This window comes from Eptatretus burgeri, chromosome 8, assembly GCF_056783735.1.
Source record: "Eptatretus burgeri isolate ZD-2024b chromosome 8, Ebu_testis_v1, whole genome shotgun sequence".
Classification (NCBI taxonomy): Eukaryota; Metazoa; Chordata; class Myxini; order Myxiniformes; family Myxinidae; genus Eptatretus; species Eptatretus burgeri.
Genome location: NC_140968.1, coordinates 90,533,744 through 90,551,179, shown reverse-complemented (window position 1 = coordinate 90,551,179; position 17,436 = coordinate 90,533,744). Strand labels below are relative to the sequence as shown.

The 17,436-nt window shown below is 49.5% G+C and overlaps 1 protein-coding gene across 4 annotated transcripts in view; it reads left to right on the top strand.

Moving 5' to 3' along the window:
• Positions 1 to 16,707, top strand: part of LOC147022257 (transmembrane channel-like protein 7) — a 99,557-nt gene extending 82,850 nt beyond the window's left edge. For all 4 annotated transcript variants that reach the window (XM_085892962.1, XM_085892961.1, XM_085892960.1 and 1 more), the window contains exon 16: positions 14,824 to 16,707. In XM_085892962.1, the coding sequence (XP_085749088.1) occupies positions 14,824 to 14,934 (111 nt within the window). In that variant the 3' untranslated portion in view covers positions 14,935 to 16,707. The remainder of the gene's footprint in view (positions 1 to 14,823) is intronic.
• Positions 16,708 to 17,436: the final 729 nt, after the last annotated feature.

The window sequence follows — 17,436 nt, the reverse complement described above, 5'->3', positions numbered from 1 at the left end:
AGGTTTGAGTACGGGTGTAGGAATATGAGGGCTTACGGATTGGTGTTTAAGAATGAGTGTTTGGGAATGAGGAAGGGAACAATAGGGAAGGTTCTCACCACAATCACCATGCATTTCCCTGTGCACTTACATGAGGGGATGGGGTACCCTTACTAAACAGAATCACCATGGAAATATCTAAACTTCAGGGTTCTTTTATATGTTGAATGTAACTCCCAAGGGTCTTTATGAAAACCTCAACAATATAACAAGAAAAAGACGTCGCGCAGAGCACGATACTTGCAAGATACACCCCTTCTCCAAAGGTTGCCATGGATATATCAAATTGTCCATTTCATGAAGATTAAAATTGACAATCTTAATCAAAGGCACAGGTCAATGGGATGAAAATTTAGTATTTTTCAGATTGAAATTGATGATTTTGGAAGTTTGACCTTTGACTTCAAAAATAGTTGCTTTCCCAATTCAGTGATGGATGATGGAAATCCTGTTCAACCTTCGAGTTAATAGGATGTAAATTGACGATATTTCAGTTGAAAATTGATGATTTTCGTAATTTGACCTTGGGTTAACCTTTGACCTTTTGATCCCAAAAATAGTTGCTTTCCCAATTCAATAACGCAATATGCAAATCCTGTTCACATTTCAAGTCAATCGGATGAAAAATGACGATTTCGTAAATTCGACCTCAAGATGACATTTGACTTTTGACCTCAAAATCAACATAACAGGCTTCTCAGTTGAAACTACCTCGACAAGGTAAAGTTTCATGAAGATTGGTTTAGAATTGTGACCTGTGGGCGATTGACACAGACAGACAGAATAACAAAATCGACTGAACAATATACTTGAAAAGTCTTCGATTTTGCAAGTAATAAGCTCATACCATCTGTGTCTGTCTGTCTGTCTTTGTTTGTTTATGTGCAGGATATCTCAAAACGTTGTGGACGGATTCAGACAAAATTTGGAGAACACTTTTGGTGTGTGATGAGGAAGAAATAGTTCCATTTTGGTGGAGATGAAAATCTGGATCCGGATCTGATAAAAGTGAAAAATCACTTGAAAAATTGAGTGATAGGACTAAAAATGATATATAGCACGATATCTCAAAAGGTTGCAAACAGATTCGGACGAAACCTGGTGGATTCATTTGGTGTGTGATTAGGAAGAATTGATTCGATTTCGGTGTAGATCTGAATCTGGATATGAGAATATATATATATATATATATATATATATATATATATATATATATATATATATATATATATATATATATATATATATATATATATATATATATAGAAGTGATTCATCACCATTGAGAGATGGGGCCAAGACGATGTATTGTATGATATTTAAAAAAAATTATTGGGCCCTCGATGTTCTACTGGATCAGGCATTGCATGGCAGAGGTTTGCACTCTGCTGAGTGGCCGTTCTAGTTTCATATGTATTGAGGTGTAAATAACCAAAGATGTGGTCTCAAAATGTGAGATTACCTGATATTCTTTAGACTATCGATGATGTTAACCAAAGCGTTCAACATGGAACTGATATGTACCATTCCGTTTGTTCCCATGGTGGATACGTGATGATGAACGAATTACCTGAATCATTTGTCATCGGAGATGCTTCTTTTCTCCGGACCATTCATGAACCAAGAAGTGGAATGGTATACCAAGCGTCAGATAATCTGGAGTCCCATTCCTATCATTCTGTTTGAACTGAGCATTCAGTCTGTTTTTTCAAGACCCAAGAACATGCTTTTTGACCGTGGGAAATTCTCCAAGGCTTATGATTACAATTGGCACCAAATGTGTTGGAGGAGAAATCATTGTTGTGATTGATTCACATCGTTGAGATGATGAAAGCTAATGTTTCGGTGATAGCAAAGCCGTAATTCTGAAGGTCACTTCCACGTCAAACTTTGTTCAATACGTCGGAGACATCGATTTAGTTTGATCATGATTACATTTGTTTCATGATATGCAATGTCTGCTTTTAATTCAATTGTATTTTTATGATGACACAGCATTTCAATGAAATGTTGAGTTTTGAGCGAAAGTTCTCTCATTGGAGAACTTTTTTACCTCCGCCACCGAAGGTGAAAGGAGGTCATGTTTTCACCCCTGTCTGTTTGTTTGGCTGATTGTGTGCAGGATATCTCAAAAAGTTGTGGACAGATTCGTATGAAACTTGCTGGACAGGTTCGGTGTGTGACAAGTTCGAACTGATTAGATTTTGCTGAAGATCCAGATCCAGATCCGGATAAAAGAATTTTAATTTTTTTTAAGCAATTCTTCACCATTGTTAGGGCCAAAAACGATATCTCGCATGATATCTCAAAAATGTATTGGGCCTGATATGTTCTCTTGGATCAGGCATTGCGTGGCGGAGGTATGCGCTCTACCGAGTGCACTTCGAGTTTCAAATGTGTTGGAGCGTTTTTGTCTGTATTTAAAAAAGTCTTGAGAATTTATGACAAAAAGAAACGCCCACATAAAATGTTCCCCTCGCTCTGCTCGGCGAAATTTTATTTTTCAATGTAATGTAAATGTTTGACCACTTGGTCGTCAAAAGATAGGACCTGAGCCTTTTCCCTGGGAAATTGCTATATTTGTTGCCTTTTTACTCGAGTATAAACTCTCCCCAGCCGCTTCGTGTTGGCGTGGATAAAGCCTGTTACATTGCACTAAGTGGTGTGGGTTCAATTTGCACGGCTGAGTCGTGGAAAATATCCACACTCCTGTGCAGTGGTGACCTGTTAAGGATCAAGTTTACTCTGATGGCTTCTGAACACCCAATATTTGGCTTGTGGGACGCCACCGCTACCACCACCACCACCACCCATACTCTCCTAACTAATCAATAAATATGTTCCCTTGCAAAGAACTTCAACACAGGAGGCCATTGGGCCCATCAAAGCCCATGCTATTATTACTTTGTTTGTGCGTGCTCTCTCCTTTTTAAATGCTAAGCATCAAGCAAGGAAGCAGCACGTACCATTTATTTAAGATTTGGGTATCAATCGGCCGCGGTTCAAACCGTCAATCTCCAGGACTCACTCTTGGTAGTAACCATTACACCACCACCAATTACAACTTGTTCTTCACAAACTAGTGGAGTTTAATGGTGTAAAAAGATGGTGCAAATTGTTTTATATTGATACGTGTTTAACTGAAGCTATCTTTGCTTTATGTGCTATTATTTTACAAAACCTTCTTCTTCTTCTTCTTCTTTCGGCTGCTCCCGTTAGGGGTCGCCAGAGCGGATCATCCGCTATTATCCACATACGGATTTGGCATAGGTTTTACGCTGGATGCCCTTCCTGACGCAACCCTGGTCGCCTCTTACGACACAGGGATAAGGATTGGGTTTCGCCATGATTCCGGACTGCCCTACACCCTCTCATAGCGTGGCCCAGCACAGAGCTCCCGTCCTCAAGCGATCCTCCTCAGCATCCTTCTCCCGATATACTCCGCTTCCTTCCTGTGCACATGTCCAAACCATCTCAATCTCGCCTCTCTCACTTTGTCTCCAAACCGTCCGACCTGCGCTGTCCCTTTAATACACTCATTCCTTATCCTGTCCATCCTCGTCACTCCCAACGAGAATCGCAGCATCTTTAACTCTGCCACCTCCAGCTCCGCTTCCTGTCTTTTTGTTAGCGCCACCGCCTCCAAACCATACAACATAGCTGGTCTCACTACCGTCTTATATACTTTACCCTTCTGTCACAAATCACTCCTGTAACTCTTCTCCACCCACTCATCCTGCCTGCACTTTCTTCTTCACTTCTCTACCACAATATATATATATATATATATATATATATATATATATATATATATATATATATATATATATATATATATAATATACATGTATATTGTTGCGGATTCGCGCCCGCCGGCGTGCTGACGGCCACGTAACTCGAATCGCGGCACGTCGCCCACCGGACGGACAATCCAGTCGTGACCCTCTCGGACTAACGCCGGGAACCAGTCACGGGTGGACCTTTCGGTCTCACCGCGATCGAGCCAATCAGCCCCCGCGTGGGATAGGGTTGCTCGCCAAATTCGACCTACCTAAGTACCCACGCGGAGGGTAGACCGGGCGATCGCACCTCGCCGCAGGTCGACTTCGGACACGGGCCACTTAAGCGACCCGTTCCGTACTATCGGGATAACCGAGCGGTGTTATTCGTCGACCTCGACGGTTCGATTAATTATCGGGCGTATTCAGCCCACTACCAACCCTTTACGTGAAGCAAGATGAGGATTCAATGAAGGAAATGACGAAGCGAAGCGGGAAACAGTTCAACACAAAGCACATTTATTCGCGACGAACGGAAAGCACACATATTCAATTCCACCAAAAGCACACAGAAAAGAAAAACACAATGCAATTTACACAAAAAGCAAATGCGACAATGCAGATCTAATACCGATTACACGAGCACACGGCAACACTTATACAATTTTACTTCACAGACGGCGCCGACAACACATACCCAAAACCAAGGAAAGAATACCCTCAAGGATGAGGCGGGCCTGAGGCCGAGACCGGGTCGGGCCTACCCGTCTGGTGATGAGACGCGGAGCGGCGATGGTGCCTCAACTCCGCGGGCCTCGCGGACAGTGTCTGGTAGAGGGTGGGAAAGGGGCCCCCTTGGTCGCACTATCTCAGCGCGGGGGGGAAACAGGAGGGGGGTTGCTGATGCTCGGGGTATAGAGGATTTTTATTGTCCCGCGACGAGCGTCTCCACCTCGGCCAGGTCGCGCTGTCGGCCTCCCTGGGGTGCAGCTCCCTGCACGACGCGAGCACCCCCTCGTCTGCCCTCGCCGCCTCTCCACAGCTCCGTCCCCTCCGCTCCGACTCCAACGCACACGACGACCAGCTCCTTCTTGCCAACTCCACCGCCCGCGAAGTCTTAACTCTCTGTTCTCTCTCGACTCTACTACTCCTCTGGACTGACGAACACGGTCGCTTATAGCAGCCCCGTGGCTTCGCCCTCTCATCTTTGACCCCCTCCCTTCCACCTTTCACCTCGCTCCCCATTGGCCCGAGAAAAAGTGGGCGTGAATGCTTTTTGATCCATAAATTTGCATATATCGATCGCCCTCCAACGCCCTGGGGGCGGGGCCAATTCGCCCCTCGCTCACCGATTGGACGGCAAAAAGTGGGCGTGTGTCGTTTTTGATCCGTTTTTGAAGCACAAAATCCGTGATTTTGTACACGCTGTTCAGCGCGCGCCCTGCACGAGTCCAACACCGGTACCCACAAGCGGCGCAAGAACGGTGGCGATGCGACGGTTGCGAGGTGTGACGTGAAGGTCGTGGCGGTTGTGGTGAAGCGGCGTTGTGGTTGGTGGTTGATGTTGTGACTGGTGGTGGTAACAATGGCGGTTGGTCCAAATTAAAGATAGTAAAAGAAAAACGGCTATCCTGAAGAGTCGCAGCACGCATAAATGACATGTATTCCCACTAGACAACGGGTTTGGGCCTAACTACACTTGTACTTACCGAGATATCTCACCTAAGGGACCTGAATGGTGGTTTGCGAATTTGGTAACCACAACACTACCCCCTCCCCTTTTTACAGACTCGTCCCGAGTCGTCAAATTTTCGTGTGCCATCATGTGTAGTTTTCCCCTAGTACATTTTACCTACGGATCCCTGAGTGCGACATTCATGGTATTCGTGTCCCCAAAATAAATAACCTAAGGGCTGCGTAACTATCTAAACAAACTCACTCACACGGACGACTTAAATAAAATTGCCGGCGCTAAGACATACATGCCGGGGGCGCACTCATATTTACAGTACATCTTAACCTTAACTTACAAATTTTACACTAAACCATGGCCCAGGATCATTGAACTCTGCAAAAAGGAAGTAGTTAGCAGGGAGCCAGGCTGCCCACATGCAGTCTCTGGCTCAAAACGATGCAGGTGACAGGGAACGTGGCTGGCTGCTCACACGCAGTCCACGGCCTTCCCTTTTGAACTGAACGCAGTGAACCACAACGGTGCATGGGCTGCACAAATGCAGTCTCCGTGCCAGCTCAGGTGGCACACGCAATGAGCACAACGGATGGATGGATGGACACAAACACGGTGCACGGGCCGCCACTGCAGGCCCGTGTTGTAGCTGCCAACAGGGCAGTTCTTGCAGCTTGCAAACTGTTGCCTTGCGGATCCTGGCGCACATGGAAATGAACAGGGGGGGGGGCAAAGCAAAAATTGAACGGGGCTGGTGAACATGGGCAGTGGGCATGGCATGGCAAAGGCAGCAGGCAAACACAGCCCGCAGAAGAAGGCCGCTGCAGGCAAACACAGCCGGCAGATGAACTGGCCGGCACAGGCCTTGAAGAAAAACAGCCATCAGATGAACTGGCCGGCACAGGCCTTGACGCAAAACACGGCCAGCCGATGGCACAGGCCTTGCAGCACAGCAGCTGCAGACGATCCAGCCGGCACAGACCTTGCAGCAAAACAACAGCTGCCGATGAAGTTGGCCGGCACAGGCCTTGAAGAAAAACAGCCGCAGATGAACTGGCCGGCACAGGCCTTGACGCAAAACACGGCCAGCCGATGAAGTGGCCAGCCTTTGCCGTTCAGTGGAGGTTGGTGGAGGGAGTGCGTTGGTGCTGGCCACTCGGAAGGCGGGCTGGGACCTACCTACCTGTCTCCCTCCCAACCTATCGCCTTTGCCTGTCACTGTACATACCCACTCCCTTAATTTGTCAAACCCCAATTTAGCCCCAACTTATTTTTTTTTATTTTTACTTTTACTTCCCACTATAAATCGTCCCCCAACCCCCTTTATCGTCCTTGTTCGGCTAACCTATCCTGCCACCTAGCCTACTCCCAACCCCTACGTTCCCTTCCCGGAGGGGAACAAGGGAGAGCTAGCGTCCTGTGTCGAGGCCCAACGAAGCCTCAGAATTGCCTCCCCAGAGTTCGGCGATCTATAACCAAAGTGGGTCCAGCGGCCCACAACGAGGGCGAGGGGATGGATGGTGCGGAGGGGTACACTTCCTAATCTACCCTAACTATTTAACTGTTAAACTACCCCGGGGCTTTCAACAAGCGCCTCTCGCTTAAACTATTGGTTCTAACAACCCAGATTCCCGTCGCCTGTGTTGGTGTCCTCACAATTTCGGGCCTCGCCCCCCAATTTTCGCTCCGTGCCCTCACACGGTCTCCTGGCTGGGACACGTGGCTCCCTTTGGCAGGCACGACCCTCTGCCGAATCTCCCGCTATGGCACCCCCGGGCACTACACTGCCTCCGAGCCTACCAGCTCCCAAACACCGGGGAGTTCCCCCCATGGCACCTCCCCTGAAACGCACACGTGGCAGGCCGGCCTCCCGGGCCCCTTTCCGAGGGTCACCCGTGCCCACAACACTGCCCACGCGGCTAATGGCGCCCCGGGCCCCCGCACCAAGCAGGCGCACCCGTGCCCACTACGCTATCCCGGCCCCCCATGGGCCCATGGCCTACCGCGGCCGACTAGCCTGGTGCCCGGGGTACCCACTCAGCGATACTCACCTTTCGCAGCCACGCTCCCAAGCCCGTCAACAGGGCTCCTGCACCCCTCCAAATGGGTCTCGAGCCTACTTTCCCACCAACAACAAAACGACCTCCATATTTCAATTTGACTAACCCAGCTAACTCACTCTACACTGACCCCGGGGTCCCTTGGGCGGGAGTCACTCCTCCCCCCAATCACTCATCGCACCATGCATTCCCCATTTGCTCCATACACACAGACCCGCTGGCCTCACTCACTCATCATGTACTCACCTCACAACTCACCAACTCTTCAACACACACACCGCTGAACTCTGCCATCCTCCTAACTACCTCCCCTAACTAACTCGTGCTCCCACGTCGTCCCTTAAACTATAGCACGTTCCTTTTAACACTACGTAGCTAAACTACGTCAACTCTACACACTCAAAGTCTGTCTCTGTCTTCTAACTCAAAAAAAATCATTTTATTTCCCAACCTAAAGCTCACTAAATCCCTCTACCTAATCCATTCCACGGACTCCATGAGGACTTACCCCTGCCCCATGAAGTCGGTCTAACTAAGCTAACCCTTCCCCCTAACTAGTTTCCATCCTGTGCCCAGGTCAAGGGGGTCTTCCACCCTTTGCCCAGGAATCCTGTGCACCCGAAAGTGAGGCTTGTTTCTTTTTTTTTTTTTTTCATGCGCAGCACCTGCGCAGCAACTCGGAGCTCGCGCACTTTACACCTGCCCGTGACGTCATGCAGCTGCACGTGTTCCTCGTCCCTCCTTGGACGGTACCATCCGGCAGAGATACCCCTCCTGCCGGATTCCAACCCCACGTGCAGCCATGACGTCACCGTGCGCATAAAAAAAAAACACAAGCCCCACGTCTCGAGGGGTTCCCCACGCGAACACATGTGCTTTGCCCGTTGGAGCTTAACACACACGATCGCGTGGAGAACCCGTCCGGTCCAAATCCGTTTACCTGCCTAAACTTTGTCCGTCCGCGGGATCGGCAAATCCACCGCGTGCGTTTCCGGACCGGGACTTCACTCTCGCAAGCGAGCACGTGGTGGCCTCGTGCGTTGCACAGCACGGACCGCGTGCTCACTGCTGGGTGAACCCGGCACGGTCCCCGAAACAACTACAGCCGCTACCCGGCTTTCGTTTCTCCCATGTCGCCGTCTCCGTCTCCATTCAACCCACGCACACCTGCGTGTTACGACGCACACAGTCCACTCCATCACATTCACCCCGGGAGACGCGGCTGCGTGCTCCCGCATGCCAACCGACATCTCCCTCACATACCGCTCTCTCACACACATGGTCTCCCTTGCACACAGCGACCTTGCACACGGCCGTTCACTCACGCGTGCCTCACTACTCACACAAACCATACTACTCACACACGCGGGGGCACTCAACCGCTGTTCCTCATCCACACACCGTGCCTCACTCATACACGCGGGGGCACTCAACCGCGGTGCCTCATCCACACACGGTGCCTCACCCACACACGCGGGGGCACTAACCCGCGGTGCCTCACTCACACTGGCCGTTTCACTCACACACACGGCCTCTTCCACACACGGTGCCTCATCCACACACGGCGTGCTGGGAAGCACGTACTCCGGCACCATCGCCACCACACCACTCACACACGGGGTCGCTTCCACACACGGGGACGCACTCACGCCTTGCACCACACACACAGGGACAACCACTCTGGGGATTCGTGTCCCCACAAGGGTCTCCGGGGCCTCTATACCCCCCAAGCTTTCCGTGCACCCGTTCACAGCACCCGTCCCCTCAACCTCGCAAAGCACGACCGAACTCACCTGGTCGTGACTCGCCTCAAGGGGGCATACTCCCTCCCCTCGTTCCTGGAGGAGGCCATCCAGGTGCTCGCACCGGGTCTCTACCCAGTCCGCCAGCTCACCCCCATTGTCCTCCACTACCTCCGTGTGTGTGTGCGTCACTTACCTTGTCCAATTCACCCTCTATCTCCCGTGTCTCTATACATTTATAAGTTTCTGTTGTCGTCATTTCGTGTCTCGTCTCACACGTTTTGGTCTCCCCATTTAATTTTTCCCTTTTGGTCACCGTCGATTCCTCTGTCACGACCCTCGCCCAACACGCCCCCCGAATTATTTTTTTACCCGCCTCCACCGCGGGCCTGTCAGCCGTTGCACCCCCTTCCAGCTCGTTTGCTCCCACACGTGGAGTCGCCATTCCCAGCTCCCTGGTCACGGCCTTCATGCCCGCCTGCAGGCATCGGCCCATGTTCTGCGTCTCACCCCGGAGTTCTTTCATTTCTTTTTTCATTTGCTGTGTATTCGCATCCATCGTCGTTTTCACTTCATTCATTTGCTTGTTCATGCGTTTCATTTCGTTTTTCATTTCATTTGTATTTGTATCCATCTTTTCTGTCATTGCCGCCAGCATAGCGCATAACTGGGCCATGTCGGATGCACCCAGCTGAGCCGTTTCGGCCTGGGTTGGGGAAGGGTTTTGGTGGAGAGGGGGGGGGAGGTGTCATACACCGCGGCTGCTGCCGCACCCATTTCGGGCTCTGGGTTCAGTTGGGCGAGTCCGTGTTCCTGCACAATCAACATTTCCTGCTCGGGGATTCCATCCTGGACCATGGATCCTACACATTCTACATCCATTTCTAATACCCCCGGCTCCCGCTCGCCTTGAGACGCCATCTTGCTTCTCTTAAAGGGTTAATTTCGCTCGCTCGTAATTTGGAGGGAATCGGGGGTCGCTTCTCTCACCCCTGGACCGATTCCCGTGAATTTAGCCGGAGACAGGAGAGCCCGTTTTCCTGTTCTCCGATACCAGTGCCGCGAGGAGGGCGATGAATTTGTATCGCACGACCTGACACCAGTGTTGCGGATTCGCGCCCGCCGGCGTGCTGACGGCCACGTAACTCGAATCACGGCACGTCGCCCACCGGACGGACAATCCAGTCGTGACCCTCTCGGACTAACGCCGGGAACCAGTCACGGGTGGACCTTTCGGTCTCACCGTGATCGAGCCAATCAGCCCCCGCGTGGGATAGGGTTGCTCGCCAAATTCGACCTACCTAAGTACCCACGCGGAGGGTAGACCGGGCGATCGCACCTCGCCGCAGGTCGACTTCGGACACGGGCCACTTAAGCGACCCGTTCCGTACTATCGGGATAACCGAGCGGTGTTATTCGTCGACCTCGACGGTTCGATTAATTATCGGGCGTATTCAGCCCACTACCAACCCTTTACGTGAAGCAAGATGAGGATTCAATGAAGGAAATGACGAAGCGAAGCGGGAAACAGTTCAACACAAAGCACATTTATTCGCGACGAACGGAAAGCACACATATTCAATTCCACCAAAAGCACACAGAAAAGAAAAACACAATGCAATTTACACAAAAAGCAAATGCGACAATGCAGATCTAATACCGATTACACGAGCACACGGCAACACTTATACAATTTTACTTCACAGACGGCGCCGACAACACATACCCAAAACCAAGGAAAGAATACCCTCAAGGATGAGGCGGGCCTGAGGCCGAGACCGGGTCGGGCCTACCCGTCTGGTGATGAGACGCGGAGCGGCGATGGTGCCTCAACTCCGCGGGCCTCGCGGACAGTGTCTGGTAGGGGGTGGGAAAGGGGCCCCCTTGGTCGCACTATCTCAGCGCGGGGGGGAAACAGGAGGGGGTTGCTGATGCTCGGGGTATAGAGGATTTTTATTGTCCCGCGACGAGCGTCTCCACCTCGGCCAGGTCGCGCTGTCACCCTCCCTGGGGTGCAGCTCCCTGCACGACGCGAGCACCCCCTCGTCTGCCCTCGCCGCCTCTCCACAGCTCCGTCCCCTCCGCTCCGACTCCAACGCACACGCCGACCAGCTCCTTCTTTCCAACTCCACCGCCCGCGAAGTCTTAACTCTCTGTTCTCTCTCGACTCTACTACTCCTCTGGACTGACGAACACGGTCGCTTATATCAGCCCCGTGGCTTCGCCCTCTCATCTTTGACCCCCTCCCTTCGACCTTTCACCTCGCTCCCCATTGGCCCGAGAAAAAGTGGGCGTGAATGCTTTTTGATCCATAAATTTGCATATATCGATCGCCCTCCAACGCCCTGGGGGCGGGGCCAATTCGCCCCTCGCTCACCGATTGGACGGCAAAAAGTGGGCGTGTGTCGTTTTTGATCCGTTTTTGAAGCACAAAATCCGTGATTTTGTACACGCTGTTCGGCGCCCGCCCTGCACGAGTCCAACACCGGTACCCACAAGCGGCGCAAGAACGGTGGCGATGCGACGGTTGCGAGGTGTGACGTGAAGGTCGTGGCGGTTGTGGTGAAGCGGCGTTGTGGTTGGTGGTTGATGTTGTGACTGGTGGTGGTAACAATGGCAGTTGGTCCAAATTAAAGATAGTAAAAGAAAAACGGCTATCCTGAAGAGTCGCAGCATGCATAAATGACATGTATTCCCACTAGACAACGGGTTTGGGCCTAACTACACATGTACTTCCCGAGATATCTCACCTTAGGGACCTGAATGGTGGTTTGCGAATTTGGTAACCACAACAATATATATATATATATATATATATATATATATATATATATATATATATATATATATATATATATATATATATATATATATATATATATATATATATATATATATATATATATATATATATATATATATATATGTAATAACTAATGGTGATGGACAGGTTGACGGACGAAATCAGACAGGAGTCTCCATGGACTATGATGTTCGCGGATGACATCGTGATCTCTAGTGAGAGTGGGGAGCAGGCTGAGGTGAGCCTAGAGAGATAGAGGTACGCACTGGAGAGAATGGGAATGATAGTCAGTCGGAGTAAGACGGAGTACATGTGCGTAAATGAGAGGGAGGGTGGTGGTATGGTGCGGTTGCAAGGAGTTGAGGTGGGGAAGGTGGATGGGTTTAAATACTTGGGATCAACTGTCCAAAGTAACAGAGAGTGTGGTAGAGAAGTGAAAAAGAGAGTGCACGCAGGATGGAGTGGGTGGAGAAGAGTTGCAGGAGTGATTTGTGACAGAAGGGTAGCTGCAAGAGTGAAGGGGAAAGTATATAAGACGGTAGTGAGACCAGCTATGTTGTATGGTTTGGAGGCGGTGGCGCTAACAAAAAGACAGGAAGCGGAGCTGGAGGTGGCACAGTTGAAGATGCTGCAATTCTCGTTGGGAGTGACGAGGATGGACAGGATAAGGAATGAGTATATTAGAGGGACAGCGCAGGTAGGACGGTTTGGAGACAAAGTGAGAGAGGCGAGATTGAGATGGTTTGGACATGTGCACAGGAGGGAAGCGGAGTATATCGGGAGAAGGATGCTGAGGATGGAGCCGCCAGGCAGGAGGAGAAGAGGAAGGCCAAAGAAGAGGTTCATGGATGCGGTGAGGGCGGACATGCGGGTGGTTGGAGTGTCAATGGAAGATGTGGAGGATAGAGCGAAATGGAGATGGATGATCTGCTGTGGTGACCCCTAACGGGAGCAGCCGAAAGATATATATATATATATATATATATATATATATATATATATATATATATATATATATATATATATATATATATATATATTGCAGTTTCCCTGGACGTCGGCCGCGACACGACCGCCAGACGGAGCCGCGAGTCGGCCCGGCTCGATCACCCAGAATGTCAGATCGCCGGCCCGGAAAAGTCCGGGTCGATGGGTCCTTGTTATTTTGGACCGAAATCCGCCAATGGGTAGACCACGTGGGATAGGGTCGATTGCCAACTTCAATTTATCTAAATACCCACGTGGTCCAGCTACCGGGGAATTTCACCCTCGACGGAACTCGTACGGAAACGAGCTGCTTACCAAGCTCGTTGCGCGAGCGATTCCGAGCGGTTTTAATTGCCAAGTTCCGTCGGCCCAATTATCCCATTACTCCGGCAATGGCTGCGAATTTCCCACAACACGGGACATGCTCAGTCAGTGGAGAAATGACACGAACGAACTGAGCACATTCAACAAATGGGGATATTTATTACAGATAATGGGGGGAGTTAGGGAGCACGTAAGGGCAGAGTTATCCGACTACTGACGAGGAAATGTAAGTATATACAGCGAAGGCACTTAGACAATTCACTACTTGCCGGACTGGCTCCACAAACACACACACGCACACACAGACAGAAGAATGGGACCCTGTGGGTCTTTAATGGGCTCTCCAGCCAAGGAGGACAGTCCGGCTGTGAGTCAGGGCTGCAGGCTACCTGGCTGCGAGCGCGCGGCTGGACGTCCTTGTCTTTCCGGGACTCTGGGTACCCTCGTCGAACCGGCACGGTGGAACCCAAGTACGAGAGACCGTTTGAGGGCTGCAGCGGACCACGGAGCCAGGTGGAGAGTGGCGGGCAACGAGAGAGCTGAGGAACCAGGATCAGGACGACGAAAAAAAAAAGCTCCAAAGCCATCGCGGACTCCGCTTCTTATCGGCCCCCTCCCGTGCCGACGACCACTCCCCTCTTTCTCACTCGCCTTTCCATTGGACAGGGAACATCGTGCGACTCCTTGTCCACCCCCCATTGGACAGGCACGCGGTAGGTGGGGCGCTCCCACCCCTCTGGGCGGAGTCTCCAGCGGAGGCGTTTGTGGCTCTACCCACTGCCTCACCTCCGACTGCGTGTTTCTTGGCGATCGCCTTGAGTCGTAGGTGGGGCGGGGAAGACGCCTACTCCCTGCCGATCGGCCACGGAGGGACGCCATGCCTGCGCTTGACTCTGCCCACGCGCGCGCCTGAAGAATGCCGCTGCGCCAGTTCCAGATTGGGAGCGAGAATGGTGCCGTTGTAGTCGCCGTTGTTGGTGGGATATCCTAATAACAATCGTAGCGCATTCACATTTAATTACCCCTTAGACTAGGGAAAGGGCTATCTATAAAACACGTACTTATCGAGATAACTGATCTATAGGGCCTGAATGTCTGTGTGCTCATGGCTTCCAGATTCGCAACTATATATATATATATATATATATATATAATATATATATATATATTTTAAATATTTGTTAGTTTTGCTTCTCCTTTGTGAAATGTTCAAAGTTTCCTTCAAAAATGATTCTGTAACAAACGACCAGTTAACTCTGTGACTCGAGCCCTTTTTACAAAACTCAGGCTCCAAAGTAAATTTCGATACGGGTTTTATAAAACGACTCAATATCTCGGATGTAAATGACTGAAAGCACAGGAAGGCAATATTTAACATTTTTTCCAACCTCTTGTTTTCCAGGAAGCACGAGATAAGGCGTACCTAGTGAAAGAAATGATGATGATGCAAGCGAAGGATGGAGTGAGAAAAATCCAGGGAGAACTCGAGTCGTTCAGGAGAGAGATCAAGTGATCCCTTGATCGACGTGTCAACGCAAAACAAAAGGCGTCGTTTTATTGCGTTCGAGTTTTCTCCCACCTTGTACTTGTGTTGAGATTTGCCTCAATAAGTTATTCTTTACAAGAAACGTTACAAGTTTGGTGTCAACCATTTGTTCTCTGAATGAATACTTTCAGGTTTACAAGGACAGCACACTCGCCCTTGAACCGTCTAGTGTCGGTTTGAATCCCGACACAGCAATTAAGTGTCACCCTGGTGGCCCGCGTGCAGAGTGAAGCATCAATGTGTGTGTGCTGTCCCTCGGATGGACATTAAAGATCCCATGGTATCTTTCACGAAGCCGAGCTATCGCCTTCGTGAGTAGTCGAACTATCTCCGGGACCCTGAACAAATTTCACGTTCCTGCCTTAACCTACAGGGGCAATGCATCAGCGGCACAGCCACACTCCCAACAATGATGCAACCAGCAGTCACAGGCTGCCGACAAAATGAATGAATACAGGCACAGTACGAATCGATGCCAAATGTTTTTTTAAAAATGAATAAATCTGAGGCTCATTGAGGAGCTTGTGCATATATTACACAGAGGATGGAGATGGACATGAACATTTGTAGACAATCGCACACAGCAAGTGGGAGCTGAATCTGAGCCCAACAGCATGAGCGAAGTGTTGAGATGGAAACACCAAACATGGCTAATAACCCATTGAACTTGGTTCGAAACGGGGGGCTTATGGATGTGGTCTCGATTTTGGTGTGTGTGTGTGTGTGTGTGTGTGTGTGTGTGTGTCTGCAACCATAAATCAGACATGCATGGTCCAATTTTGTTCAAACTTAGCAGATGTACAGTACATGATGACATCCATGTCCATCTCACTTTATTTTGCGATCTTATTGAAGATGGCCGACTGGTAGATTGGCGGCCATTTTAGTTGTAAAAATCCCGGTATCGAACACGTCCTCAACCATTGCTCGGACATGCATTTACCGATCTTGTTCAAATTTGGCACACAGATAATGAATGATGGCTCACATATGCATATCATTTATTTTCGAGATCAGCTCCAAGATGGCCGACTGGCGGCAAATTTTTCTAACTTGAAGTTGTCCCCAACAATTTCTGGGACATGCATGGTCCGATTTTGTTCAAACTTGGCAGAAGCACAGTACATGATGAATACACGTGCACTTCACTTTATTTTGCGATCTGATTAAAGATGGCTGACTGGTAGACGGGCGGCCATTTTACTTGTAAATAAATATGGGCTCGCCCTTTACCTCTGCACCGAAAAATTACTAAAACCACAGGCACTGTGGCGTTTTCCTCCTTGTTTAACAAGAGATTGTTCATACCTCATGACTATCGATAGCATTCAATAATTTGCAACATTTTGTATTGTGTTTCAGCTTCAATCAAGCAAATCTAAGATGCATCGTAAAGAAATCCCTCAAGTGAAAATATCGTCGTTGCCCTTTGTAGCCAAAGATGACTGTTCGTATACAAAGAACCAGGGAAGGTGAATGGTTGTGTGGTACGAGTAGCCCAGTAAAAGTGCAGTGATGGTGCAACACCAGTATTTGAAATTTCCAGCTTCGCTAGTTTGCCAAGGCATTGTGATAGTTGGATTGTACTTCCTCCTATTTTAAATACTGGATTTGACAAGATAACCTTTTATACCTTATGCACATTAAACAACCGTTCGTGAAATATTTTTCTCGTAATATCTTTTTTTAAAACATAGTGTAGACAAGATGTAATAAAGATGTGTAATGTTTTGTTTGCAATTTTTCTTCTGCTTCAGAAGTGTTTTTAAATGGCACCTGGTCATGGTTTATGCACAACACTTCTTCTAACCACACATCTCCCCACTCCACCCCACTAAGCCAAGGCTGTTGGGGTTCATATACTGATCTCTGTACAAAGTAAGACATGAATTGGAAAAAAGAGAGATAACAGAATCAAAGGTAAGGGTATGTCAAGAGGATTGGGAAAGAAAGGGTATGAATGGAACAGTTGACAGGGGTAGGATGGTGCCAAAAAACTCTGCAAAAAACTCTGCAGTAAGTATATTTGAATACTTACTTACAATTAAACACAGATAAGGGTACCCAGCAGATCATTCAGGGGGGGGAGAAGAGTCATCTCATTCACCAGAGAGAAGTCGTCCGTGAAGTGAAAAAGTCCTGAAATGTGTGCGTGCATGTCTTGTCCGTCGCCAGCACTGAGCCTTGCCGTGCACCCACTCGTGAACAACCTTGAACACCAGTCGACATCTGGGGGGGGGGGGCACCGAGATCGTCTGTCGCAGGTTGAGACCCTGGTGCTGCGACACGGGCAGCTCCTCACACTTCACGAAACTGGTGACATCCAGTAACCCACACGGTCCGTTGGTGACTGACCCTCGCCTCACTCGTTGGTGACCGACCCGTGCCTCACTCGTCAGTGCTGCTCACACCCACATGCGCACCACACACTCGCTTGCTCAAGCACTGGAAAGGACGAATTGTCTCGTT